General features: G+C 42.0%; 1 protein-coding gene across 9 annotated transcripts in view; it reads left to right on the top strand.

Moving 5' to 3' along the window:
* HECW1 (HECT, C2 and WW domain containing E3 ubiquitin protein ligase 1) overlaps positions 1–27,517 on the top strand; it is a 265,996-nt gene that overhangs the window by 131,384 nt on the left and 107,095 nt on the right. For all 9 annotated transcript variants that reach the window (XR_003533038.1, XM_027675830.1, XM_027675827.1 and 6 more), the window contains one exon: positions 921–1,015. Coding sequence is in view for 8 of the 9 variants with exons in the window: in XM_027675830.1 (XP_027531631.1) it covers positions 921–1,015 (95 nt within the window). In the remaining variant the exon portion in view is untranslated. The remainder of the gene's footprint in view (positions 1–920; positions 1,016–27,517) is intronic.

Raw genomic sequence — 27,517 nt, 5'->3', positions numbered from 1 at the left:
GGAATATACCTGTTACATATATAACAGTGGATAATTGCTGCCAGCAGGCAGGCCAGGATGTGCTTCAGGAGGTCACTGGTTCCAGGCAAGAAGGGGAACAGGATCATGGCAAATACTAGCAATTCATGTCTGTTTGTAGTTACAGTCCAACAGAGAATCTGGATGAAACTGTCTTTCATTCTTGTAGGACACAAGAAAGGGGGTTGTGAGGGGCTGATTAGCAAGAAGCTATTTATAGCTATTTAAGTAGCAAGGCTACTTATATGCCTTGATACAGTTATTGAAATGGGTTTCCCTCACTTAGTAATATTTATTTTAATCATGATCTTTCCTGTGTTCCTCACCTAATCTAAATCTTTGGAAGTCAGTGGAAATACACTGAGTCAGGGTCTGGTGATCCTCTGCTGTTTCTGAAAAATGCTTTAATGTTGTAACTGACAGAGCAGTTAATCTGTGGAGATCTATATCCTTGCCCTGACCAAGGCCAGAATGTATTGGCGCAGTGAAACCTGTCAGTGAGCAACTATGCAATCTCATTGTCCTGAAAAAGTTTCCCAATTTCATAGCACATTAGTGTTTAGTGTGTCTGAAGAGCAAGGATTTATCTGTTCCTACTTTTTTTCTTCCTAATGTAGCTAAAAGAGTCTACTCAGGTGCTCTAAGGTCTGTCTGTCATAACTGCTGCTCAGAAGAGGTTTGGGTTTGAACTGTTTTAAATCACAGGAACCAAACTCTAAATTTCACTCTGGCAAAGGGGAAGATCAGAGGCAGGAGGTATCCTGTCATGCCAGCCAGACAGAATGAACCATTCAAAATCTTAACTGCTTGCCAGTCTTATGCCTGTGAGCTGCAACTGATCACACAGCTTCTCCCTGGCAATTCTTCTAATCTTAAATAATCCATTTCTTGTTTTTTTTTAGCTGAAACAAAGATCTGCTTCAAGTACTACCATGGTGTGAGTGGGGCCCTACGAGCCACAACTCCGAGTGTCACAGTAAAAAACAATGCAGCTCCTGTAAGTTATGCTGACATTTTATTTTTTTCATGTATGTTACCTGTTTTTCACTGTGCTCTGCCTTGCTTTCCCTGCCTGCTTTGTATACTTTTTTATCAAAACTGAACATAAGATTTGCTCTGCGGTGTACTGTGGTACAGAGAAATGTGTAGTCTTTCAGTGAAGATGTGGGTTTGTACATCAGGAGAATGCAGATTCAGATCTAAATCTGTCACAGATAACCTCTCTGATCTGGGGCAAGTCCCACATCCTAGCTGCATCCTGTTCTGTAAAGTTACCTTCTCTCTGCTGGGTGTTGTGAGGTTTGCATGATACACGATACTTCTAGAGGATTTGGGATCCTTGGGTGGTAAATGTGGTAAATGTCCAGAAAAATTTTCCTGTTTTAAGGTGCTTTTTTCATCAACCCACGAGCCTTCTCACAGCAGTGTCCCTGAGTTCCAGGAGCAGCCACACTGTGACACACTCCCATCAGTGGTAAGAAGCGGGCACCTAGGACCCGATCTGCCAAAAGACTGGACATCATTTTTGACAGATTGAGGCTTCTTTGAGAGAAATTTTGATTTGCTAAAGCTTAGCAAAGCTCTGTGGCTCAAATGGATCTAAAAAGCTGTATATCTTGCCTGGTATTGGAAAATTTCATCACCTGAGAGTGAAACATTTTTTAGAAGCCTGCAGAGAGACTTGATGACCTCCAAAGCTTGTCTGGCCTTGCTGACAGCATTTCACTGCCTGCCGGGCTTGGCAGAGACCTGCATGAGCTGAGGAGTTGTAGTCCAACCAGCATAAGAAAAGGATGAGCTCAGATATTGTTTAGTCTAGAAGATGGTTTCAGGAAAAACTATCTTGCCTCTGGGTGTATTTAGATTTCAGTGGACATCACTGAAGCTTAAATTTTTAACTTCTTTTTTGGTGTATTTTTTTTATTGTTGCTTTGTTTGCTGTTGGTGGTGGTTTTTTGGATGGTTGGTTGGCTGGTTTTTTGTTTTGGGGTTTTTTTATCTTAATATTTCTAGAACTGAAAAGTCTCCCATGCTGTGTGTTGGCAGCATCTGATTCCACCAGGGCCAGGAAGGATTAATTTCTTCACCTCTGAGCTATGAAAAGACTTTGGTGGTTTCTCTTTGCCTTCTTTGGATGCACACAATAGCTGCAAACTGGATGCTAGGTAGGGGCTGCTGGCACGTCCTTTAGGAATAAAAGGCACTCATGCCTTCTTGTGCCTTTCTGATGTGCTCACGGTGAAGCCATTCATCAGTTTTAGAGCCTGGAGAGTTTCCTTCAGCTGTCATCAGAGGAACATTATGATCTGGCCTTGGATATCTTCATTGTGTGAGATGCTGAAAAAGTTCTTTTTAGCCTGTATTGAGTCATGTATTGTTGACTCAGGACTTGCTGTTAATTTCCCAGTAGTTATTAATTTGGGGAGACAGTCTATGCCACTGATTTAGTCCCAGTCTTCTCTGAAAGGTAAGCCAGCCAACTAATGCAATAAATACCAGTAGGTTGAGAGATTAGAGTAATTTTTTTTGCTTTATTCACATCCATGTCTTAGACCTGAGTGGGAACCATTTAAGCAAATTTTTCAAGTCTAGTATGGAAGGGTTACCCTTTCATTATTAAGTATCAGCAGTATGTATGGAGTTAGTAGAAGAATGTCTGAGGATCTGTGCCTTTGTAATATGCAAATATGTAATCTCTCCAAGTTCTTCAGTTGAGGCCTTTACATATGTATGTCTAGGGAAATAAAGCAACCATTCCCTTGCAGCTAAGCAAGACTTGTGTTTAAAAAAAAATATTCTTCATGCTGTACTCATGGTCTTCCATAGAAATCAGATGAGAACTACCTATTATGACCTTTAGTTGAGTATACTGTGTATGACTGAAAAGTAAAATACAATTAAAAGTGGTATCAGATAACAGTTTTCTGTTTGAGGGCCAAACCAGTGTCCTTGGAAATAGCATTCTTTTTCTATCATCTTCTAATTTTCCCTGCCTTTCTGGGTTGCAAAATAGCTAGTGTGGTTTTTTGCAGACCAGAAAGGCCAGCAGTGTTGTAGCTGCAGCATCTTTTTCTCTGTTGTTTTGCTGCATGACTTATTTGGTGCATTGTAAGGCAAACACTAAGTGAAGGCAACGAAAGAAAGGAATGGCAACAAAGGTTATGCAGTATGAACCTGGATGGACCCTTCTGTATGAGTGCAAAGAGGGAGGGAAAGTGTTATAGATTTGAAAACTCCTTTAGAGTTTAGAGAAAAATATTGGGCTGATTCCTGCCTGTGTGAAGGCTTTCAGCTAAGTGTGATCCTTCAAACTCCAGTCGCAGCTGACACCATCAGATGGCTTTCTCCATCTGGCTCTCTGCAGTACATGCCCAACCCTTTCTAAAGTATTTGAATGTTTAACAGCACCCTGTACCATTGGCAAATGGTGTTACTGCACAGATGGGAAAGGAGATAACAAGGGATATGTCCAGGCCTAACCTTTCCTTGGTTCTTGCTGCTGAGGCTTGGGTAACACTGTGCTAAGTGCAGACATTACCTTTAGAACAGTACTCACCTTTTGGCTGTGACTTCACTAATTTCACTAATGGACTTTTGGTTTTGGTGGAAGGAGAGAGGAAGTGTTCAAGAAATCCCAAAATGAACTTCTACATCCATTTTAAAGCATATTTTTTCTAGATACTGACTTGGAGCAATGATCAGAAAATTCTTGCCCAAAAGAAGCAGCAGATACTGTAGTTTGTATTTTGCTATGCTCATCCGTCTTCAGTCAGAGAGTTTTTCTATCTATAGCTTTTCCTATCCGTGTTGCTGGGTCCCTTCCCATCTCTCTGCAGTGCCTCCACAGTGAAGTATACTGAGGGGGGCAGCCCCATCTCTTTTTTTTTTTCCTGTCTCTTGCATCATAATCTGAGCACAACTGAGCAGAGAAGAAGTACCTTGTTTTATTTTCCCCTATTCTTCTGTGTGATCAGTTAAGGGCCATGATAGTCTAGTGCCATACCCATAGCTCATCTGAGGTCCCTGACACTTCTTATCCTGGTGAGACTTGGCACACAGGGCCCTTCTTGATGGAATAGGATGCATCAAATTCCTCAGCTGTTTTCATTGCTCCAGTGATTCAGAGCAATGCCACAGTCTCCCAGGCATGTCATTTCTTACAGTACCAGCAAAAGCCATGGTCTTCCAACTGCTGTGGCCTGGATGCAGAGAGGGTCTCTGCTGCTCAGAGGAAACTGTCTTCAGATCCTGGGACAGGTTTCTGCACATCCTTTCTGCTGGAAGAAGGATCCTGTGGTCTGTGCTTAGAAATTTACCCTCTATTGCAGTCAGTAGGAGTTTTAGCAGTGACTGAGGGACCTAAGTGTGTTAGAAAAAATAATTTTGCTGGGAGAAAATCTCATTAGGGATCCTGCTGTGGATGTAGAGGCTCAAGTTTTTTGAAAAGATGATTGCCTTGAACCAAAGAGAGTTTTGCCATTGTAGTGACAGGATCACAAATTCACTTTGAGCTTAGGCTGTCAGTAGGGGAACAGAGGGAACGAGACTTTGTGTATTTGACACAAGCAAACCTTTTTGTTTGGCACAGCTTAGGAAAAAGATCCAGAGCAGGTGTCCTTTGAGAAGCAGCATTTGGGGACAGATGCCCTTCTGGGGACAGTGTTTTTCACTGTTAGCACAAATTCATCTGCAGCTGATGCCAGAGCCACCCAAGTGGGTTCTGTGTGAGCCTCTGAGCGTGTGGCACCTCCTGCGGCAGGGACAGCAGCTGGCATATGGGCGGCTTGGTGTGTGTCCTGTCCTGCCTGTCAACCAGACCTGAAAACACTGAAAACCAGCAGTATCCTAACTCTGCAAACTAAAACCACCACAGCAACAAAACACTCCATTGTCTGTCTGACTGCAGTTTGCTGCAATTGGAAAGGGAAAAGAAGCTTGAAGTAGTCATGCTGGGGGATGTAAGCGGTTGCCATTCTTGTTCATGCTCTGCTGAGACTGTCTTTAACTGGCAGTTGAAAGGAATCCTGCTTCCAGAGGGGAAAAAAAAGTTGCTGTGTTAGTTGGATGTCTTTGTATAGCACCAGTGGTGCTTTAGGCTGAGGTAGCATCTAGCGTTTCTTGTCTTATGAATGTTCTGCTCCATTTGAGTTTATTTCCTTACACTGTAACCCAGTTATTAGAGCTGCCTTGCCTGCTGATTAGGATGCCCTGCAGTTCATTTGTTGGTGAAAAGTCCTGTCACATTTTATCGCCTGTGAATCATCAAACTTGAATATCTGGGAACGAAAGGCTGTGCACTTTGGCCAATTCATACATGGCAGGAGTGTAAATGTGAATTTGAGGCAGCAGATAGGCCTGGAGGTAATGGCAGTAAAACAGAACACCTGCAATTCTGGAGGGAAAAAAAGAAAAAAAAAGAAAAGAAACATCCTGGATGGCTTCCTTTTTTCTGGACTAGTAGAAAGCAGTGCTTGTGCACAGGAGTTTATACTACTAAAGCATAAACATTACCATGGCATGGATGAACAAACAGTTTTCTGAGTAGAAAAGGACATTTTTACAACATCTGGAATGTTCCTCTATTTACTCTTCATTTATTCATAATGTTGTCACCACTGGTTCATCCTTACATCAGATGTTGTAGGAAAAAATACATGTTACAGCAATTAATTCTAGCAATAGAAAAGTGTTATCTAGCTAATATGAAAATGATTTAACCTGAACGTGGTTTACTTGCAGTAAAATAAAGCTGGCATGAGAACAGCATGCAGAGTGAAGAAGAAGAACCTTTTCCCCTAAAAGTTTATAACCTAAAAAGATAAATTGGATACATCACAATTAAAAGACAGTAAGTGGAGAATCAATGCTTTAGCCTCAGGACAAATGTCTTCACTAAATTGGGAGCATTCACGCACTGTGTATTTGATGCAAAGCATCTCAGCTGATTGAACCTCTGGAGCTTTCATGCCATAGTTCCTGTCTCATAGATCATGGTGGCACTCATCAAATACACTTAGCATCATGGGGAAAGCTATGTAAATTGGAGCTAATTATTGAAAGAGACCTTCTCTGTGTTGTGTTTTTGTGGAAGTGCTGCCTCAGCTGGGTTTCCCATATCAGGAATTAGTGCTTGATAAACTGCTGCCATTTGGTGGTGACTGATCATTCCTGAGGACTTCCTGCTATAAATATTTGCATTATGTGCTGTCACGTCAGAGCGTGGGCTACCAAGGAGTGTTTGATAGTGAAGCATTCTGCCTCATTTCAATGTATGTGCTGGAAGATGGGATTTTATGAGAGTGTGCATCTCTCATTCTATCTTGAAGGCTGGATTTAAAAAAATCTCATCTGTGTCTTCTTTTTCACTTCATGACTGATTCTGTGATAGATGAGTTTTAAAACTGTCCTTGTTTCTGGGACATAGCTACAGAATACATTGTAACAGTCTGATTTTGAGAGTGTAGGAATAATTGTACTTCAAGAAATAGCAAATAAAGAGGGAGCAGAAGATTCTAGAGGCTTCTGCACTGTTCAGCAACTGAGGTTAAAAAAAGAGTTTATGGAAAACACATCAGGCTGCTGCAATTAATCACAGCAAAGAATACAAACCAGGTACATCTTTAACAAGTGTAAGTGGTGTACCTTGGAAGGCTCAGCATTTCCAGGGTAGGAAGCAGGACTTGTCTGGAAGATATGGGTATGTTTAGGTGACTGAGTATTTGTCATGAGTGAGCTAGAGAATCCACTTTCCTTATCGTGAGATGAGAAGTCGCCAGGGCTCCCTCAGCTGCAGCTGCCTTCAAATACAAGGCAAGGAACAGCATTATTTAGTACCACCTATATTCTATCCATCCCTGTATATGTCTCCCCCTATTACCTGCAAAGGAGATTAAGTCATTTAGGAATGAAAAAAATCAAGCCAGAATGAGCAGGGGAAGTGACTGGAAATATTCACTCACCTGGAAGGAAGTGTAGATTCCAGCAGTCAAATAAGAAGTACTCTCTGCCAGGATACAGAGTTAAAGGGCACCTAACAAAATATGTATCCTAAAAAACAATTGCTGAAAGAGTGTGGATTCCACTGATTACGCATTTGAGATGAATATTTCTGAGAAAAAGTAGCTGATCCATAAACTGTGGATGGAAAGTGACCTGTGTAGGCTTCTCATCTGTTGGAGATATCTGCCCATTTTTTGTTTTCTCCTGGTGTGGGATTTCTTTCACAATAGCAGCAGTGCTGTCCACTACATGCCTGCCTTATGTGCTCATGTTGCCACTGGTGTAGGCTAACATCATGAAGTGGTATAACATGAGCACATGAGTCTTTGAATTTAAAGAAACTTTTACACTGACTGTGGAGTTTCTTCACCATTTTAACAGAAAGTTATATATGTCATTTGTTTTCTGTAAGCATTCAAGGAGCAATTTGGTCGTTGTGTACAAAAGAACATTATGGTATCCAAAGTTAAGAAGGTGTCATAGCTCACAGTAAGCTGATCAGAGTTAGAACAAAGAAGTTTAGTAGTACCTCTTAGTAGGGAATTGGCAAAGATTTTATGTGTTTAGGAAACTTTAGCGCTTTCATGTTACAAAGTCCTGTCTGCATTCATTGTACAATTGTTTTGAAATGTTCTAGAGAATGGATCCACTAGCCCCTACAGGAGCTACAGCTAACGTGCACTAGGAGGGAAAGGTGTGTTTCCTGGCAGAATTTGATCCCCCAGTACAAAATACAAGGGAATTATTTTTGGTGTGCACAACAACCCTCAGCACATTTCTTACAGCTGAAAAATGTCGTTAATTAAGTTTTTCACTTCCATGTTGCGTCATTATAAAGCCACGGTAGTGTTTTACAGCTTGATTTGGTGATCCTCAGTTTATGTTCAAGCATACTTACTCCCATGAGCAGCCTCTTAATACTTGCGCAGTTGAGCCCTTAGTTCAGTGTAATTACATTTTTGGTTATGCTTTTCTATATCCTAATTATCACTGATTCAAAGAATTTGAACGTTAATGACACGTCCAAATTAATTCTTATTGCCACCTCAGTAACACTGACACTTTTTTCAGTATCCAGTTATATAAAGACTATTGTATTTACACTGCAATTACCCTATCATGTAGCAAGCACTCCATTTATATGAATTAGTGGAGTTGGAAAGCGTAACAAGGGTGTAATTCATCCTCTGACCGCAGCATAACTATAGTCACTGTGTTATAAATAATAAACTTTTCCTTCCTTTTATTTCCTCTACTCACATATTTAATTAGGATGGTTGAGATTTTCTTTAAATACTAAGAAAACTTGTTTGCAATGAAACACTGTTCTGAGTGCAGTCCAATAATGTTTGCTTTTACAGTCCTGATTCAGTAAAGGTGCAGAGCATATGCTGAAACCCCGCTGACTTTACTGGAAATATTTGATTGTTTTCTTTCAAATTGACAGAATCTTTCAAAACAGAATAGAACTGGCAAGTAGGGTCACTTGCATTTTCATTATGACAGATTCCAGATATGTCAATAGCTAAAGTAAGAAATTATCCAGGTCCATGCTCCTGGTGGCTTTTTCCCCTATCTTGATTTTTACTTTTCAGCTTAGTGTGGTTGAAACTCCTATCGCTCCCATTCATAGATTTAGACTCTTTACGAGAGGTAGGTGTTCATAATTTATTATCCAACAAGCACAAATTGAGCAGGGAAGGTACAATCAATTTTCTTTGTGAACACCAGCATTGATTTCCTGAGCAGCAGCCTATAACTCCCAACATATAGGTATATGCATTTTTATTGTTCCAACCCATGAGGAATGTCTCTGCTTTCCAGCACACAGCTGTTAACATTTTAAATGTTACTTAATTTTACAGTCTTCATAATTTCCTGATCTGTCCGTACAAAAGACGGAGGTGTAGTGTATTTGATCATCATAATGGAATTTCAAGTGCAAGGACCTAAAATTAGGCTTGGCATCAGAAATCAGAGTGGATTGGAAAAGACTTGACACAAAAAATGCACCCAAAATATTCTTCAGTGTTTTTTCTGCACAAATCCTCTGGCATATTTCACGCACATCTTCAAAGACTGTACATCTAGGGGAGAAGGGAAAAGAGCAGCTTGTGTGGTGCAAATGCAGTGCAGGGCAAGGGGTCAGCACAGACCAGCACAGCACTTCCCTGGAATGCAGTCCTTGTCACTGAGGAGGATGTTCAGCACACTGGCCCTGCCACTCTGAAACAATCAACACTAAGTGCTGTGTCAAGCAGCGACTCTGCACATATTGCTGAGACATTGGCAGCCACTGCTTTTTTGCATCCTGTGATGAATCCAGGTAGTATATGAGAGCATGCAAGAACCTATATATCAAATATATCCCTGGCAGATTACCAGGCACTTGAAGCATGGAAAGGCTGTGTGCCTATACAGGCAGTGTGGCTGGGGCAGGTGTCCTGTTCAGTGCACTGAAGAGTGGAACGTGAGTGATCTGACATGGAAGTTGTGGAGGTCCTGACACTGTCATCTTTAGTCCTCTTTTACCAGTGCAGACATGCTTAAATTCCTCGTAGCTTCACACATGATGCATTGCTGTAGGCATAGCTGCAATGGATTTAAACAGGGAAGAGGTGACATTTAAAAAAAGTTGGCATCTTTTAAATTATGAAGTAAAATAATTCTGTAAGTGCTCATCCATCAAGTTTTTCCTATTCTGGTAGTCTAAATGTGCAGTTCTGCAGATTTAAAGCAGAGTGGAACAGAACAAAAGCCAGGGTTAATCCTACCATTTGCAGTTTCTATTAAAATGTTGTCAATGTCTTGCCCTCTCATGGACTCTAATTAAGCAGCACTAATTGTGGAGCTGCTGAGCCATCCCTAGGTATCACTGGCCACAGTCTAATCGTCACTTTGCAGGTCATTTGCACCAATTTTGGGCTTCTCCCTGTTGCCCTAGTTTCTTTGCACATGTTTTTTCGAAGAAAACACTTGGGTCAAATTTAACCTTACTGGGCATCTGATCCTGTATGAACTTTTAAATATAGATTTGGAGTGGTTTAATTAGCAGACTTGCAGTGCAGCACAGAATTGAAGTGAAGAAATAAAAGTATAACAGATGTGAACTGGAGTGATTTTATCTCAGCAACATCAAGACGACCATTACACAAGCCATTTATTTGTTAATGGGTTCAATACATGTCTGGTATTTCCTAGCCACTTTTGCTTTCTGAATGTCTCTTTTTACAGTCACATAATAGCCACAGTAATATCTGCACATCATATTACTCCCTTCTGTGGTTTAGTAAATTATGGAGAGATCAGCAACTGTTCAGCACATTGCACTAGTATAATCATTCTTGCTTTGGCCTTTTACATTCTTAGATACTCCCTCCTGCATCTGGTCAGGTGAATGAAAAACAATGCAGTTCCTGACATTACACAGTGGGTCTGCAGACAGATATTTAGTTTTGTTGAAGGGGGAAGGAAGGAAAGAATTAGACCTGTGGAGTACACTTCAGAGGTGAATGTGATAGACTGCTGAATGAAGCACCTCCTGCTTCCTCCCTTCTAGGAGTTACCCACTCCTAGAGGTGAATGAATCTGATTGTGGGTGAACACCAGATAAATTACTAGAGGTAGTTTAGGCTATATGACTCAGCCTTCCTGCATGTATCAGTTCAGAAGTTGCAAAAAGATTTGCTTTATTGTTGCTCCACAAAATAGATTATTTCTGTCCTCTTTCCCAGCATTTGTCAGTTTGATTTGTTATTGCCAATTTTGTACACATTGATTTAAGTCTCAGTGGGTGCACTAAAGGCCTGCTAATGGATTAAAAAAGAGAATGTTGTGTTCTACCCATTTTGTGTGTGTGTTTGACTATTCTTTAGTGAAAGTACTGTTTATACTTGGCACAATCTTAATTTTAAAAAAGTGCACTTCTCAATCAGGAAAAAAAGGAGCAGGAATGCTGCCAGGGTGAGTCATCTCCAGTACGCAGCTAGTCCAATACCTGAGACCACGGAAGAATCACAGAATCATAGAATCAGCTGGGTTGGAAGGGACCTCCGAGATCATCAAGTCCAACCCTTGATCCACTACCGCTGTGGTTACTAGACCATGGCGCTAAGTGCCACATCCAGTCTCTTTTTAAAAATCTCCAGGGACGGAGAATCCACCACTGCCCTGGACAGCCCATTCCAATGTCTGATCACCCTCTCTGTAAAGAAATTCTTTCTAATATCTAACCTAAACCTCCCTTGGCACAACTTGAGACCATGCCCTCTTGTCTTGCTGACAGTTGCCTGGGAAAAGAGACCAACCCCCACCTGGCTACAACCTCCTTTCAGGTAGTTGTAGAGAGTGATGAGGTCTCCCCTGAGCCTCCTCTTCTCCAGGCTAAACAACCCCAGCTCCCTCAGCCTCTCCTCATAGGACTTGTGCTTGAGTCCCTTTACCAGCGTAGTTGCCCTCCTCTGGACCTGCTCCAACACCTCAATGTCCTTCCTGAACTGAGGGGTCCAGAACTGGACACAGTACTCGAGGTGTGGCCTCACCAGTGCTGAGTACAGGGGAAGAATCACATCCTTGGACCTGCTGGCCACACTGTTCCTGATACAGGCCAGGATGCCATTGGCCTTCTTGGCCACCTGGGCACACTGCTGGCTCACGTTCAACTTCTTGTCAATCCAAACTCCCAGGTCTCTTTCTGTCTGGCTGCTCTCCAGCCACTCTGTCCCCAGCCTGTAGCGCTGCATGGGGTTGTTGTGGCCAAAGTGCAGGACCCAGCACTTGGCCTTGTTGAACCTCATCCCGTTGGAATCGGCCCAACTCTCCAACCTATCGAGGTCCCTCTGCAGAGCCCTCCTTCCTTCCGGCTGATCAACACTCCCCCCCAGCTTTGTGTCATCTGCAAATTTGCTGATGATGGACTCAATCCCCTTGTCCAGATCATCAATAAAGATATAAAACAGAACTGGGCCCAACATTGATCCCTGGAGGACACCACTAGTGACCAGCCGCCAGCTGGATGCAGCACCATTCACCACCACTCTCTGGGCCTGGCCATCTAGCCAGTTCCTAACCCAGCACAGAGTGCCCCTGTCCAAGCCATGGGCTGCCAGCTTTTTCAGGAGAATGCTGTGGGAGACGGTGTCAAAGGCCCTGCTGAAGTCCAGGTAGACCACATCCACAGCATTCCCCTCATCCACCAGGTGGGTCACCTGATCATAAAAGGAGATCAGGTTGGTCAGACAGGACCTGCCCTTCCTAAACCCATGCTGGCTGGGTCTGATCCCTTGTCCATCCTGTAAGTGCTGTGTGATTGCACTGAGGATGATCTGCTTCATAACCTTGCCAGGCACTGAGGTCAGGCTGATGGGCCTGTAGTTTCCTGGGTCCTCCTTCCGGCCCTTTTTGTGGATTGGCATGACATTCGCCAACTTCCAATCATCCGGGACCTCCCCAGTGAGCCAGGACTGTTGGTAGATGATGGAGAGAGGCTTGGCGAGCTCTTCCGCCAGCTCCCTCATCACCCTTGGGTGGATCCCATCTGGTTCCATAGACTTGTGGGGATCCAAGCAGCTCAGTAGGTCACTAACTGTTTCCTTCTGGATTATAGGGGGGCTATTCAGATTCTTGTCTCTGTCTACAAGCTCCAGAAGCCAGCTGTCCTCAGGACAACCTGTCTTATTGTTGAAAACTGAGACAAAGAAGGTGTTAAATACCTCAGCCTTTTCCTCATCTTTGATAACTCTATTCCCGCCCATGTCCAGTAAAGAATGAAGGTTTTCCTTGCCCCTCCTTTTGCTATTGATGTATCTGTAGAAGGACTTTTTGTTATCCTTCACACAGGTGGCAAGATTCAGTTCAAGTTGTGCCTTCATCCCCCTAATTTTTTTTTACACGACCTAACTGTATTCCCAAATTCTTCCTGAATAGCCAGCCCTTTTTTCCATAATCGGTAGACTCTCTTCTTTACCCTAATTTCTTTCAAAATCTCCCTGTTCAGCCAGACCGGTCGTCTTCCCCGCCAACTCGCCTTTCGGCACACTGGGATAGCCTGCTCCTGTGCTTTCAAAACTTGCTTCTTGAAGTACACCCATCCCTCCTGGACCCCTTTGTTTTCAAGGGCTGTTTCCCAGGGTACACTCTGAACTAGTCTTCTGAATAGGCCAAAATCTGTCCTCCGGAAGTTCAACGTAGAGGTTTTATTGATATCCCTCCTTGTGTCCCTGAGTATTGAAAACTCTATTATTTCGTGATCACTGTGTCCCAGACGTCCACCGACCACCACATCTCCCACCAACCCCTCTCTGTTTGTGAACAGGAGGTCTAGCGGGGCTCCATCCCTGGTAGGCTCATTTACCAGTTGGAGCAGGAAATTATCCTCTATACACTCTAGGAATCTCCTAGACTGCCTCTTCTATAAGAATCCTGCAGTGCATGGGCATGAAATCCTGCAGGTCAGATTTGGTATGTCTGCAGCACTGCCTGATGAGACATGAAGAGGAAAGGGTTTGGTTTGGTTTTCTGTGTTCCATTTTCTTTCCTCAACTGTTTATCCACATCATGACAGGCCCTAATGTTTTCACTAGCTGTCCTTTCTCACTGTGCACTGGACGTGTGTAGAGGGGCAGCTGTTGGAAAAACTTGTGTCCATGTTTTAAGTGGGATGCTTGATGACTGCAAGTTGTTGCAGCAGGCAAATAATTTTGAGCTTGTCAATTGTATGCTTTCTCTATCCCCACAGGGTCAAATTTCCCTCTTTAATTCAGCCTTGCAAGAAAAAAAAATGTTTTTCTTTCCTCCATTTTGCATTTACCTTTGTTTTGTTGTCTTCTCCCATGTTCCAGGATTAGCGAAGATGGAGATGAGAAGCTCTTGATCTCCCATCTATGTATCAGTTAGCATTGCTTATAGCTTCACCATGTTTCTTTTTACTGAATTTCTTCTAAGGTGTTTTAAAAACATGTGTATCAGGTAACACATGATTCTGATCTGCATCTTTTCTTGCACAATTTTTAATTTAAAATCAAATTTTTGTTGAAGGCATAATCAAACATTTTTAGGATCTCTGATAACCTCTGGTACTCATGAGTTGAAGTTCTTTGGGTGTTTATATAACAATATAGGGAGAGAAAATTTTGAGTGTAGATAACAACCTCATGGTTTTGTGTAGAATTGCAACTGAGATATAGAATCACAGAACAGAATCATAGAATCGCTTAGGTTGGAAAAGACCTCCAAGATCATCGAGTCCAACCTTTGACCAATCACCACCTTCAACTAGACCATGGCACTATGTGCCAAGTCCAATCATTTCTTGAACACCTTTGGGGATGCATGACTCCATCACCTCCCTGGGCAGCCATTCTAATAGCTTGACATCTCTTTCCTTGGAGAAGTTCTTTTTGATGTCCAGCTTGAACCTTCCCTGCCACAGCTTGAGGCTATGCCCTACCTTGCGACACCCTCCTTTCAGGTAGTTGTAAAGAGCAATAAGGTCACCCCTGAGCCTCCTCTTCTCCAGGCTAAACAACCCCAGCTCCCTCAGCTGCTCCTCATAAGACTTACCCTTTAGATCCTTCACCAGCTTCATTGCCCTTCTCTGGACATGCTTCAGCACCTCAGTGTCTTTCCCAGAGCTGCACACAGTACTCAGGATGTAGCCTCACCACTGCTGAGTACAGGGGGACAAATTCCTTCCCTAGTCCTACTGGCTACTCTATTTCTGATACAGACCAGGATGCTATTGGCCTTCTTGGCCACCTGGGCACAGGCTGGCTCATGTTCAACCTGCTGTGGACCAGCACCCCCAGGTCCTTTTCCACCAGGCAGCCACTCTTCCCCCAGCTTGTAGCACTGCATAGGGGTGTTGTGGACAAAGTGTATGACCCAGACCGTGGCCATGTTAAACCTCGTACCATTGGCCTCAGACCATCAATCCAACCTGTCCAGATCCCTGTGCAGAGCCTTCCTACCCTTCCAGCAGATCAATATTCTCACCCATGTGCAACCTGACTGAGGGTGCACTCGGTCCCCTTGTCTAAATAATCAGTAAAGATATTAAACAGGATTTACCCCAATACTGAGCATTGGGAAACTCCACTAGTGACCGGAAATCAACTGGATGTGTGTCTCAGTCTGAAGAGACTGGAAGGTTTGCTAAAGAGAATGAGTTATGGGACAAAACAAAACTCCTCTCTCTCTGCAATTGTGGGTTTAAAATTTATGGGGCTTTACTCGAGGAAAGAGTGGAAAAACAGAGGAGATAACAACCCTTTATTAAAAGATATATGTAAGTTAGCAAAACAGTTAAAAACAACAGTAACAGAACACAACAAGACTATGCGGTAGTCCTAGAAAAAAAAAAAAACAAAATCTGGCAAATACTTCTCTGTCCTATTAGCGCAGTCCTAATCGTGGCCTGCAGGGGGCGCTGTTGGATCGCAGAGGCGCAGAGCCTGCAGTTCGCTGGTGTGGTCAGTAGGGGGCGCTGCCGAGTCGCGGCAGCCTCCACGGGGAAGAAAGGGGCCTGGGGCCGGTCCCAGGTCACGGGAGTAGCCGAAAGGAGAATGGGAGAACTCACTGTGGTTTTCCAGGTGGTAGCGTCACAAGAAGCTCCTCAAGCCGAGCCAAAAGTCAGCAGTCCGGGCCAGCCAGGGCAGGCCGCCAGGCAGCAAACCTCCAGGCCTTCTCTCCAGCCAAAGCCCTGCACCCAGACCCTGCCTCCGTCCTCCCCGGAGCGTCCCGCAACACTGCCCCTCTCCCCTCCGAGCAGAGCCAGCTTCTCCAATCGCCCATTAGCCAGGAATGCCGCCAGGCTGGCTAAATCTAATGTTATGCTAATCGCCTTCTCCCCTTTCCCTGTTTCGTGCTCCTGTTTCTCTTACAGAGGGGGCAGGGAAGGAAAAAATTCCCCTCAGATTATAAACTATAACAATGTGGCACCATTCACCACCACTCTCTAGGCCCAGACATCCAGCCAGTCTTTAATCCAGCAATGAGTGTACTTGTCCAAGCCATGGGCTTCCAGCTTCTTGAGGATAATGCCATGGGAGACAGTATCAAAGGCTTTACTTCTACCTTCTGAGGTAGAAGACTTTTGAAGTAGGAATTACATTAATTAGGTAAGAAATCTGATTCACTTGGGATGAGATGTACCAATTGCTGTATGTATTGGCCCCTATGACCCAGGAAGTAATTTACAGTAATGTTTCTGGGATGACATTGTGCTTTCATCAAGAAAAGAAGCCTGTGTTCTGGTGGTCATTAAAATAATACTGAGACTTTTTAAGACTAGTTAATGCGTGAATACTTATTGTTCAGATTCTAATTTCTTAATGATGATCCATCTTTAGTACCTGCAATTTCAAGTTAGTTGAGCCTTTATTTTTATGTCTTGTTCAGTTTTGTTATGTAGCACTACTGTTGGTCATCTTTATGTGTCATCTCAAATGTGGGTGGCAATGTATTACCTCTCAGGTATGTGCTAAGAATTAATGTTTTCTGAAAGGGTTAGAAATTCTCAAATGAAAGTTGTTGTCATAGACCTTAATCTGCTATTAATTCCTATTAGCTGATGAAACAAAGCAGAGGACTTAATAGCAAGTATTATCCATGCTGAAAAGTGCAGTGGCCAAGTTTCTGACTGACATGTCCATTCAGGAAAATCGGCATACTAAGCCATGCTAATTAGTTTAGAACAAAGAAGAAATTACTCATGTTGAAGAAAGAATGCAAATATTAGCTGTTAGTGTGGATAAGCCTTCTTAAGATGTTGAATAAATTTTAAAAGGTGTACAGGGAAAAACATGAACTCACTGCTTATTCGAAGCAATGAATAAAATCCCGAGTGGCTCTTCAAGAGCTTACAAAGAACAAGGCAAAATAAGTAGGTGGAGCTGGGGCAGCAAAGGAACTTGTTTTGTAAAATTCTTGTGATACCTCTGTGATGACACAAAAATAGGACATCAGGGAAACGTGGTAAATACAGCAGAATTAGTGGCTTATGGGTGTGTTTTTAAAATATCTGTTTTTAAAACAATGTTAGGATACCAGAGGCTCAAGTTGTTTCTTGAAGATAGTCTTTTGTTTAACAGTGTCTGCTGCTGGGTCTCAGACACACTACTGAGTGAAAAGGCAAGAGGAGAGTTAATCTGCAGGGAGAGATGTTAACAGAAGTGTGGCTATGGGTTTTTAATCTATTGGTGTGGATTATGGTAATCTGAAAGCCAGATCCACTGAAGTAATAGAGATATCCCTGTCTATTAGTCTTTCTCTCAAAGCCTGGGTGAACTATTGTGCAAATATAGGCTAGATACAAGTTATTTACATTTGTTTCTTTGCTTGGCCATTTTAAATGGCTTAATTTGCGTAAGGCATGTCATTTTGGACAGCTGCTTTGGAGTATAATGCAAAGTTGAGTAAAATTGGATTTGGTGGTTGTTTTGGTTGTGGTTTTTTGTTGGATGGTTTGTTTGTTTTGTTTTCTTTCAGATAAGATCACAGAGATTTATCTGGGATCTCTGTCTGGGAACTGCAATGCACTGACCAAGCTGCCTATGCTCTGTGTTGCAGTGAGAGCTGTAGCCTGCAGGTTTTCAGATGTGAGGGAAATGTTTAGGACACACAGATGAGAAATAAGCTGAACATAAAAGTGGTGTATTTGCTGTGCAAAAGCAAGGTTTCATTTTACAAAGCTTTGATGCATAGTTGAAAATACTGATAAATTCTTGGGTAGGTGCACAAATTATAAAGTCTCTGAACCACCCACAAATGAAATAGATGTGGAATCACATATTCCTAAGCTAAAGGATGCTGTGTTTCCTGTAGCCAGCTGGAAAGTTGACACAGTGGGAGGAAAGCTGGGAGCTAGGTACCAGTCTTCTTCTTGTGTCCATGCATCTGTATCACTTATATCTGAATACAAACTGAGGGAGGAACTTAAGCTGAGATGAGCAATTATGTGCCTAGTCTCTCATTCAGCAATTTTCAGCAAATTTCAGCAACTGCCATTCACCAGCATGCCTGTTTTCAACCACTTGGAGGATTGCTTTACCTCAGAACAGCAGCCAGACAAACAGTCAGACATGCATAGGGAAAGAAAGAGATCATAAAACTTGTCAAAGCCAGATCCGCAGCCTGCACTGAACCTGCCTATGTATAGTCCTGCAGTGAAGTTTCATATCTACTGCAGCTGATAGATGCTATCAGTTTTAGTCCTTATTGGATTTTCAGTAAGCAAGGATTTTCCAGCAGGCAGAGTAATGGAGAAAAATAACTTACTTTTCTTGAAATATCTGCCTTTTGTTTTCTTCTCTGCTTTCCTTACTCCTGGGAAGAAGGGGGGTGGGATAAAGATTTGAAGAGAGAACATTATTGTAATTTTACAATGCATGACCCTTTATAGAAGTAACCAGTACTTAAAATCTCTCCCTCTCTGAAATAACTCATACTCTCAGATAACCTATATAAAATCAGCAGACTTGACTGAGGAAATCACTGGGAGGTGAACTTGCACATATTTACAACTGGGGGATTTGTAGGTCATTTTGAATGTTTGTGGCATAACTCGTGGGTTGTTTCAGAAGAAATACCATAAGTAGGTGATAGAGAAGAGCAGGTGGTGACTGAAAGCCAGAAGGTTTTTCAATATCCCAACACACACTGGTGCCTGCAGGAATCTACCATTTGAGTGCAGTGTGCGTGACTGTTCTTTTTGTGTGTATGTACATGTCATGCATGCAAACCCTCTGATGATCATGTCATCCTTTGTTTTGTCTGTTTGTTGAGTATATCTTGAATTGCCTATACTTAACTTCACACAAAATCCAGGTGATCCAAAAATACATTTATAATGTTATATTGGGAAAAGGTTATGACTGGAGACATAAAAAAGAAAGAAGCATTACAATTTATATTTGTCAAGAAGCAGACTTTATGCTTCACAGTTATCTTTTAAGTTTGCATTTTCTGGTTTCTTGGAGCTTGACGGGATAATCATGTTCCCTTAGCATAGTTTTGCTGATGGAATAAAGTTATATATTATTACACACTTTTCTAAATAATTTTTTCCTATAATTATTACTTGGACCCCTTTTGTTCTCAGGCTTTCATACAGGTGGGGAAATGGATGTAGGTCAGTATGTTAGATATCAACAGATGTGCATAAGAATACTTCTTTAAAAGAATTGTGAACCCTTTGCTAATTTTTAATCCTTGAGTCTCCTGAGAAGCATTTTTCACTTCCATTAAATATCTGGGCTTTTTTTCCCCTGGTTAGCTAGCTGAGTTCTCAGACAAGCTTGTTTCCATCCATACTGAAAGCATGCAGCACCTCCCCACTCAATATCTCCACTTTAAAATGAGGCTTAAATTCAAACATCTGTAAAGTCTGATGGAAAGTAACTAAATTGTTCTTACACACTTCCCTTTTTAACTCAACCAGTCTGATTTTTATTTACACTGAGGCAACTTTTGCCCTTATGGCTATGTGGTCAGACTTTATGGTGAACATAGGTATAAACCACATTAATTAGACCACATTTTGATACTCTTAGCAAAGGACCACCAGCATTACTCATAATACCTAACTAACCCTGGGTTATTGTTAAAATTCAGTTCACAAAATGTATAATGGACTATATTTCAGGTACCAACATGTTTATGACCTTTTGTCTGCCAGACTACAACTGTACTAGGACTGTGGTTCCAGAGGTGAAGAGGGCAACCAATGTCTGTTAGCATACAGCTGATTCAGCTACATGGGAATAGTTAAACGTAATACTGGAAAAGTCTGGAGGTGCCACTAGTTGTCAGGAAATCCCGGGTTTTAAAGCAGCCTATTTATTTCTCTTGATTTTCCCGAAAGGATCTCACTTACCTTTGTTAGCAGGCAAGTTTGAAAACTGCTGCCATTGGATTTGAGTTCTAACAAAGCTGTACTGATCATAGTTGAGCTATTGGTTTTTTTCTGGTGTTTGGCTTGGGTGTTTTGAGATGTGTCTGAAAGGGAGAATGGGATTTTTTTAGGATGTGAAGATCTGTAATTTTATTAATTAATTGCTTGCTTTCCTTATAGAATCCTTGACTGCTTTTTCCTTGTTTTCTACTATTGTTCTGTAGAGCTCTGCCTTTTTACCTTTTCTTTTTCCACTTTTTCCTTTTCTAGTAAATTTCTTTCATGTTGTATTTGGCTGCTTCCTCTCAAGGTTTTGAACATCATCTTGATTAGGAGAGGTCCAGACTGCCTGAAAAGCGTGCTGTGCTCTGGCCCCAAACAGCCTTTAGGACCACTTGGCTGCCTCTCAGACAGCTGGCTGACAATGGTCGCTGTGTGAGCCTCAAAGTGCTCAGAGTTGCCAGACGCACCCAGGCACGTGAGACATCTCCTTTGCTGTAGGGGTGAGCTGTGGGAATGTCAGGCTTAGCTTGCAGGACTGCTGTTTTTGCAGCTGCCTCTCTACACTGTACAGTAGAATGCTGTGAGTCTTCATGCTTTTTGGAGCTGCCACCACTGAGAGGATGCTCAGAGTTTGCATGTTTATTTTTCAGTTGTGCCTTTGAGGGTGAGGAATGGAGGTGGAAATTGCCAAGTTTATTCTCATGACATCCTAACTTTTTGCTGTGAGTGATACATCATTGACGGGGTCAGCACAGGCTGCTTCAGTGTCCTGCAGCTCAGGGATATATAATGCTACTGCAGCAGAAGAATAAAGGATAAAATATTAATGCCATGAAGTCAGTGGCCAATCTCTTACCACTTTTAGAGGATTCAAAATTCACTTCCAGATTCAGCAGTCATCCATTGTGTCTCACTGTAGACTGGCAGCACAGCCTGTGGAAAAGGCTGGAAAAGTTGTGTCTCATGTTCTTCTCTTTCCAACTGTTTAAGGGGGCATGGGTCAAGGAGGTGCTTTAGATCAGACCTGCTTCCATGTAGCCCAAAGTTTTGCATGTTGACCAATATGTTCCTGCTACTGCAGGATCAGGAAGAGCAGAGTGAGAGCTGCTGCTGGAAGGGCAGCAGCGACAGCCCAGCTCTCCTCTGCTTTCCTTGCTCATCATTACTCATACAGTTGCAGACAAGTGAACGTGGGGGCTGCCTGTGCAGGGAGGGAAGGAAGGAAGGAAGGGATGACTTGTTTGCCTGGCAGAGGGCAGGAATGTTCCTGGTGGAGATGAGTGTGGTGGTCTAAAAATGTGTGATTAATAAGGAAATCGTAGATTTTGCATATAAGTTGTTGTATTGTATTGTATTCTACATATAATGTATGTATGTTCTGTTCTTTCATTGGTTGATATTTAACGCAGTACCGTATATGGTTATGTTCAGCTCCTGTTTCCTATGATTGGTTGTAATTTGCATGCTTCGCCTAAACCCCACCTTCTGTTCCAGTGCTTTCCTTACCCATATTATTTAAGGCTGGAGCCATTTTGTGTAGTGCTCTTTTGTGCCCTTCTGTTCCTCCCTTTAAGCTGTTCAGTTGCCCTGCTACTTTTATAATAAAATCACCTTACCAGCTGCACCCAGACAAGTTGTGGAGGTCTTTATTCAAACACCGACCTCTGCAGTGACATTTTCTGCAGAAGACACTTTCATGAAAGCATGTTTGGCAAGGGGAGGGATCTAGAGAGCAGGGGATATGGAGTTTGTGTGGAATGGGAGCCACTTCTCTTCCTTGTGAGTACAGATGAGGACAGTCTGGGTGGTGTCTAGCGTGGGGTATGAACTTCTGCATTGCCTTGCTCAGTGCCACAGAACAGTTTCCCAGGGTTGGCTGAAGTGTTTGAGTTGAATTGTACACTGATTTCCATCAAACCTGACATGTGAAAACGCCTCTGATGCTGATAAGATGTGATTTATTTATTAAGAGCTACAAGCATTATATCATTATACACACTGAAGTTAATGATTTTCTGAAGTGACAGCACTTCTGCATTTAGTTGACATCCCTTTCCCCTCCTGTTGTATTTAATGATTTTATGTTCAGAAGTCTTGCATCCAGTACGAACCAGGCCAAATCCTTCACAATGATTTTGGTGATGACCAAATTGCTGTAATGAATTATTCTGTTAATCTCGGAGATCAGATAATTAATCTTGGAGATCAGATTTCGTAAATATTGCTTCTCCCCAGAAGTCTTTGCCATACCTCAAGTTTGCTGTAACACGCTACCACTGTCATTTTCAGGATGAGTCTGGCCTCTGCTTTCTTATCCTTCAGATTGGACTTTGCATATGAGGATTGGCAGAGATGCAGCTGGATTTATTTATTTATTCAGTCTTAAGAAAAGTAATATTTGGGATGTTACTGATGACTTTACCTAATGGGAAGTCAGAGGCAGACTCTACTCACAGCACATGATGAAATGCCAGCAGGACATAGATACAAGTTGCAACAAGAGACATTCTGATTAGACCTCAGGAATATTTTTTTCTCAAGACAGTAGACAAACCTTAGAACAGGTTGCCCAAAGAGCTTGTGGGATCTCCATCCTTTGACATATTCAGAGCTGAACTGGACAGGGGCCTAAATAGCCTGCTCTAAGTTGGTCCTGTTTTGACAGAAGGGTCAGATGACTTCAGGAAATCTCTTCCGACATTGATTATTCTGTGGCAGTTTGATTCCAGTCAGTGTTCCCACATGCCCACTTCACTGGAGAGGGGCTGTTGACTTTTTAAAGCCTACTGTTCTGAAAAACAACCACCTAAGAAAAATAAAACACTGAATGCTGTAGGCAGCAAAAGCCAGTTGGGAATTTTTAAAAAACAAAGATTTAAAATAAAACAACCACAAAACCAGACAACAAAAGCAAAAACAAACAAAAAAACCCCAAACCCATGGGTTTACTAAGGTGAGATAAGCAGTTTCTGCTGAGTCTCATGGATCTGCCAAAAGATACAGAGGAGAAACACTGAGTGTGAATGAGGCTGTATTAACTGCGGGGCTGTAGATACTAAAAAAGGAGAAGATTTTCTTTTCTTCTCAGCTTTAGCCTTTCTATGGCATCATAACTACAAAAATCCTCTATGTAGTGAAATGTTTTATTAGTGATTCAGCAAGATTGATGGACATTTGAAGTAGCAGAGGTATTTCTCTACTTCTAAAATCAGACTATAAATCTCTGCAGTCGCCTTATTTCTGCTCAGTGTAGGACCCAAGGTTGAAAGTAAAGTGTCTGTAGCTCACTTCTGGAAATAATGGTATTCATAGTTGAACTGTTATTTGAGGCATTCATTTAGAAGAATGGGCATTGTTCACTGCCTAGCTGCTTCTTTTATGGTGTAAAGGGTCATTGACTTGATTCCCTTGTCCAGACACTTGGGCAGCATGACTGATGCTTTGAGCTGTTCTTCAAATACAGCTTAGCTGAAAGAACAGTTGTCTCTCACACGTGTCAGCATTACTCATCTATGCACTTGTCCCATCCAAACCGTATTAGAGGAGTGAAGAGTTTCTGAAGCTGTAATGAAGACAGCCTGGAAGTATAAACTGCAGCCTAACACAAGTTTCCTGCCTTCCAAAGATGTTGTGGATGTGTCAGTGTTTATTCTGTATATATCCTATGTTTTGGTGCCTCTCGTCATTTCGTAGGCAAAGAGAAAAGCTGTTAGCAGCAATTTTTTTTTTTAGTTCTCCATACAAAGAAGGGATTTTCATGAAAAGTTTGAATTTGGAGTCTACGGGGCAAATTTAATGCAGAATTACAGGATCCAGACAGTGCCCAATGGGCCTTTTCATCTCTCAGTGACAAACCTCCCAGTTATTTCAGTGGCTTGCAGGATATTGTTTAGCTGTTCCAGAGAGGATAATATTTACAAGCAGTTCTTGCTGTCAGAGTGGTTAAGCACATTAATACTCTGTGTATGGACCTGTCAGGTTTACAGGGTCAATCCTGTTCAGCATTAGGCAGCTGCCTGATGTAAATCTGATCATAAAGCCAGATTTTCTTAGGGTTTTTTTTCTGGATGATGGTAACACTGGAAAGTACAAAGCTGTTTAGCAACTGCAAGGAGCCTTCTTCCCTGCTAACTCAACCAGGGTTTGTTTTGAACACTGGGGCTGTAAACTACTGTCATCCTTTGGTCCACTTTAACCTTGCTGGGAGACTTGTTAGGGCTCAAAGGGTCACTGGCATGAAATAGCATACAGTCTTAGAGCCAGTGTGTAAGCAGTTGGTGAGATGCTGCAGAAAGCAATCCTCCTAGAAGCTGCTATGTATAAAGAAAATGTCTGCTGCTTAGATGTAGTTCAGCCATCAACCCAGAAACCACAACCCAAAGCACAAGCATGTGCTATTGTGTTAAAGTATCAGAAAATCTAAGACTTTATTTAAATGAAGTTGCAAAGAGTGAAGGAAGATTAGAATTTCTAATCAAGCTTTTCTTCTGCTGTCAAAGGGTAACTGAAGTTTATTAGGCAGAGCTGTTAAAACCATTAAAAAGCTGAATCTAATAAAATTTTGGAAGAAAAATCTCTACCGGAGATACTGATTTGTTGCCTCAGTCCTTGATTTTGTTTTAATTGGAAGTGTTAGCTCTTAACATTCTGATTCTAGATTCTGGTTATGCTAAAATAGCATTCTACACTCATAGGGTCAGTTGGGGAATATGAAATAGCTTCATGCCAACATAGAGACATACACTGGGTATGCACTGTCATTGGATGTCCTCTTGTCATAAGCCTGTTGATAGTTGCCTTCTAGAGGACTTTACTGATGATACTAAGCAGCAGGTTTTTTTCCAGTAATTTAGTTTGTCTGCCAGGGTTTGTTATCTAGAATCTGCTGAAAGAATTCGTAAAATTTTCAATGGGAAAAAACAATTGTTTACTCACTTCCTTGCTACCTTTTTTAAGGGTTTCTAGGACAGGAGTTTTTGGAATGAAAAACTTCTGTCTCCTGTGAATAAATGAAGTAATCAATAAACACTGCTGCAAGATGAAGCAAAAGGTGCTTTCTGTAGACAGAATGCCCACAAAAGGCAAATTGTCCACTTAATTAGGGAATGGCATTGAGAAGGTGGTGTATTACAAGGCTAGAATGCCGCTGACCGTGACACACGGGGAAGCCTCTGTGTGTGTGTGGTCACAGTCCTTCAGGGATGTGAGCTGGCTGCAGAAAGCCCAGCAGGAGCTAGGCTGCTGCTGGAGAAGCTGCCTGCTGTTTGGAGGCACCTGATAAAAAAAATCCTATGGTGCCAGCACAATGGCTTAACAAGCTAACAGGATAAGTGGAATATGTTGCATGCAAGAGCTGGATAATTCTGTTAACAGAGTGGGGGTTGCAGCTGAAGCACTGCCACTAATTAGGGGTAGATTTTCAAAGTGGTGCCTGGGATTATAGCCATAATTCTGTCAGTGGCAGTCATGGAGCTCAGATCTGCATTTGCTCCTTTCAGAATTCACCGCTTACATCCCAAAGCTCTTTCTTCACTGAAGAAGTCAAGTGATGGAGTGAAAGGAAGCACTTACGCAGTCTGTGTTTCCTTAGTCAATTTTTTTTACGAAACTATTTTTTTTTAAATTCAGCACTTGTGATGAAATGGGAATACTCACCCATTTGCAGATCTACTGAGGAATTCCCTCTCTAAAGAAGATGGTGGAATATGAAGTGTGAACTTGTGATGATGTCTGATACTCTCTTCCTGTGATAAGAAACTTCACTGCTGAGCTGTTTTAGAGAGTCTGAATGTTAAGCATTCAGTGAATCAAGAGAGCAACAGCAAAAGTCAATAGAAATAGGTTAGGGGAGAATAATTTTTTGACTAATTGTTCTGGACTCCTGTGCCATGTACACACAGGTCTGTTAAGACAGTAGCTCCAAACTGGTTTAAACTAATATCAGCAAAGCTGTGCAGAGTGGAAGCTGGTACTCTGCCCCTGCATTGTGCTGGGCAGTTTTGGACCCATCTTACATGTCAGATGAACTAGGGGATAAAAGCAGATGGAAGGACACAGGAGACAGAGCATCAGCTTCTTCTTTCGCTGCTGACCATTGAATTCAGGCTATTAAACTTATTTATTTTGCATTAAATCTGCTGGGAAGTTTGGTAGTCTTGAAAAGCAGAAAACATAGAACTGGAGCTTGAAGCATGCATAGTGCAGGCAGTGACTGGACAGCCTTTTCCCCCAGCGCTGCAACACCCCATCTTTAGCTCTGACGCATCTAGCAACACTTTTTCTGATTGCTAATGCACAATTTGGGGCTGAGCTGAGGCTATTTTTCACTTGTTATTTGAATTAAGCACAGGTTGCAGCATTCCCTTTTTGCAGTGCTCTAATCTACTGCTTTTCATCCTTAGAACCGGTGTGTACAAACAGAAAATATTTTGCTGCTTTACATTTGTGGTTCCTAGTTTTCTTTCATTGTAGACTTCCATCTTCAATACAGACATGGATAGTACTGCTGGGAAGTGTGACCCCTTCTGAATACTTTGTTATGTTTTTAGATCTGCTTTTTTAAATAAAAACTCTTGTGAATAGAAAGTGTTGTCCAGGCTAGAACTTTGCCAGTTTACACTACCCGACTATTTAATCTGCCATAGATATTACTGTATTGCAATCTGTGCTCTCAGTGGAAAATATTCTAGGTATTAGTTAGCACCTTGTAAAATCAAAATGTGATTGGATTGAGCATTAGGTCATGTCCATGATGTTCAACCATGTAAGTCAAAAAAAGCAAACGGGTAGTGCATCACTGTTTTTTGTGTCACTGCAATTTCCTGTTTAAATGTAAGAAATACTGGCTTATATCAGATAACTGATATCAATTATGGTCATTAAATGTTGCCATTCTTTCACAGCAGAAGCTACTGATACAGAAGTACTTTGGCCGTCAGGGAAATGGAAGATTACTTACTCTAGATATTTCTTTTGCTTATGGGAAAATTTGCTTTGCTTTGTTGAATCTCTTTGTGTGGGCACAGGGGGCAAAAATGTTCTTCTGGAGAGGAAAGAGTGTTGCAGAACACTTAAGACCGAGACATAACAGTGTTTTCTTGTGCTGTGTGTGGGAAAAGGAGTAAGTGCTTGTATTTGCCAGCTATGCATGTCTAGCTGTGTTAGATGTATGCAATAAAATCATATTTATCCTGTTTCGTACCAGCAGGATTTTAAAAATATTGAAGTTGGGCTGCACAGTAGACAAACATGCTAAAGGGAACTTAGTGCAGCAAAGCATGTTTTGCCAGTATGCTACATTATTACTGCTCACTGTTGTGTCCAAAAGCAGATCTTCTAGTGCAGCACCAGGCAAACACAGTTTCTTCCAAACCTGCATTTACACCATACCTGTGTCCAAAAGTATTTGCCTCATCCTAACCTAGAGCAACAGGGAGGCTGAATAGGGGCACCCTAAGTGTACCCTGTAAGCCACTTTATTTTCATGACCAAGAGAGTTGTCCTTGTTACTCTTACATATATTTGGGTAGAGTAGTGAAGAGAAAGGTATTTTAGGAGATAGTTTTAGTTAGTTGTGAGAGTCTCTGTTTCTGGGCCTCTGCTTAGACG

Source organism: Neopelma chrysocephalum, unplaced genomic scaffold, assembly GCF_003984885.1.
Source record: "Neopelma chrysocephalum unplaced genomic scaffold, ASM398488v2 Primary Assembly neopelma1_26, whole genome shotgun sequence".
NCBI classification, from domain to species: domain Eukaryota; kingdom Metazoa; phylum Chordata; class Aves; order Passeriformes; family Pipridae; genus Neopelma; species Neopelma chrysocephalum.
Note: the sequence above shows the minus strand (reverse complement) of the source record. Positions and strands in the feature narration are given on the sequence as shown.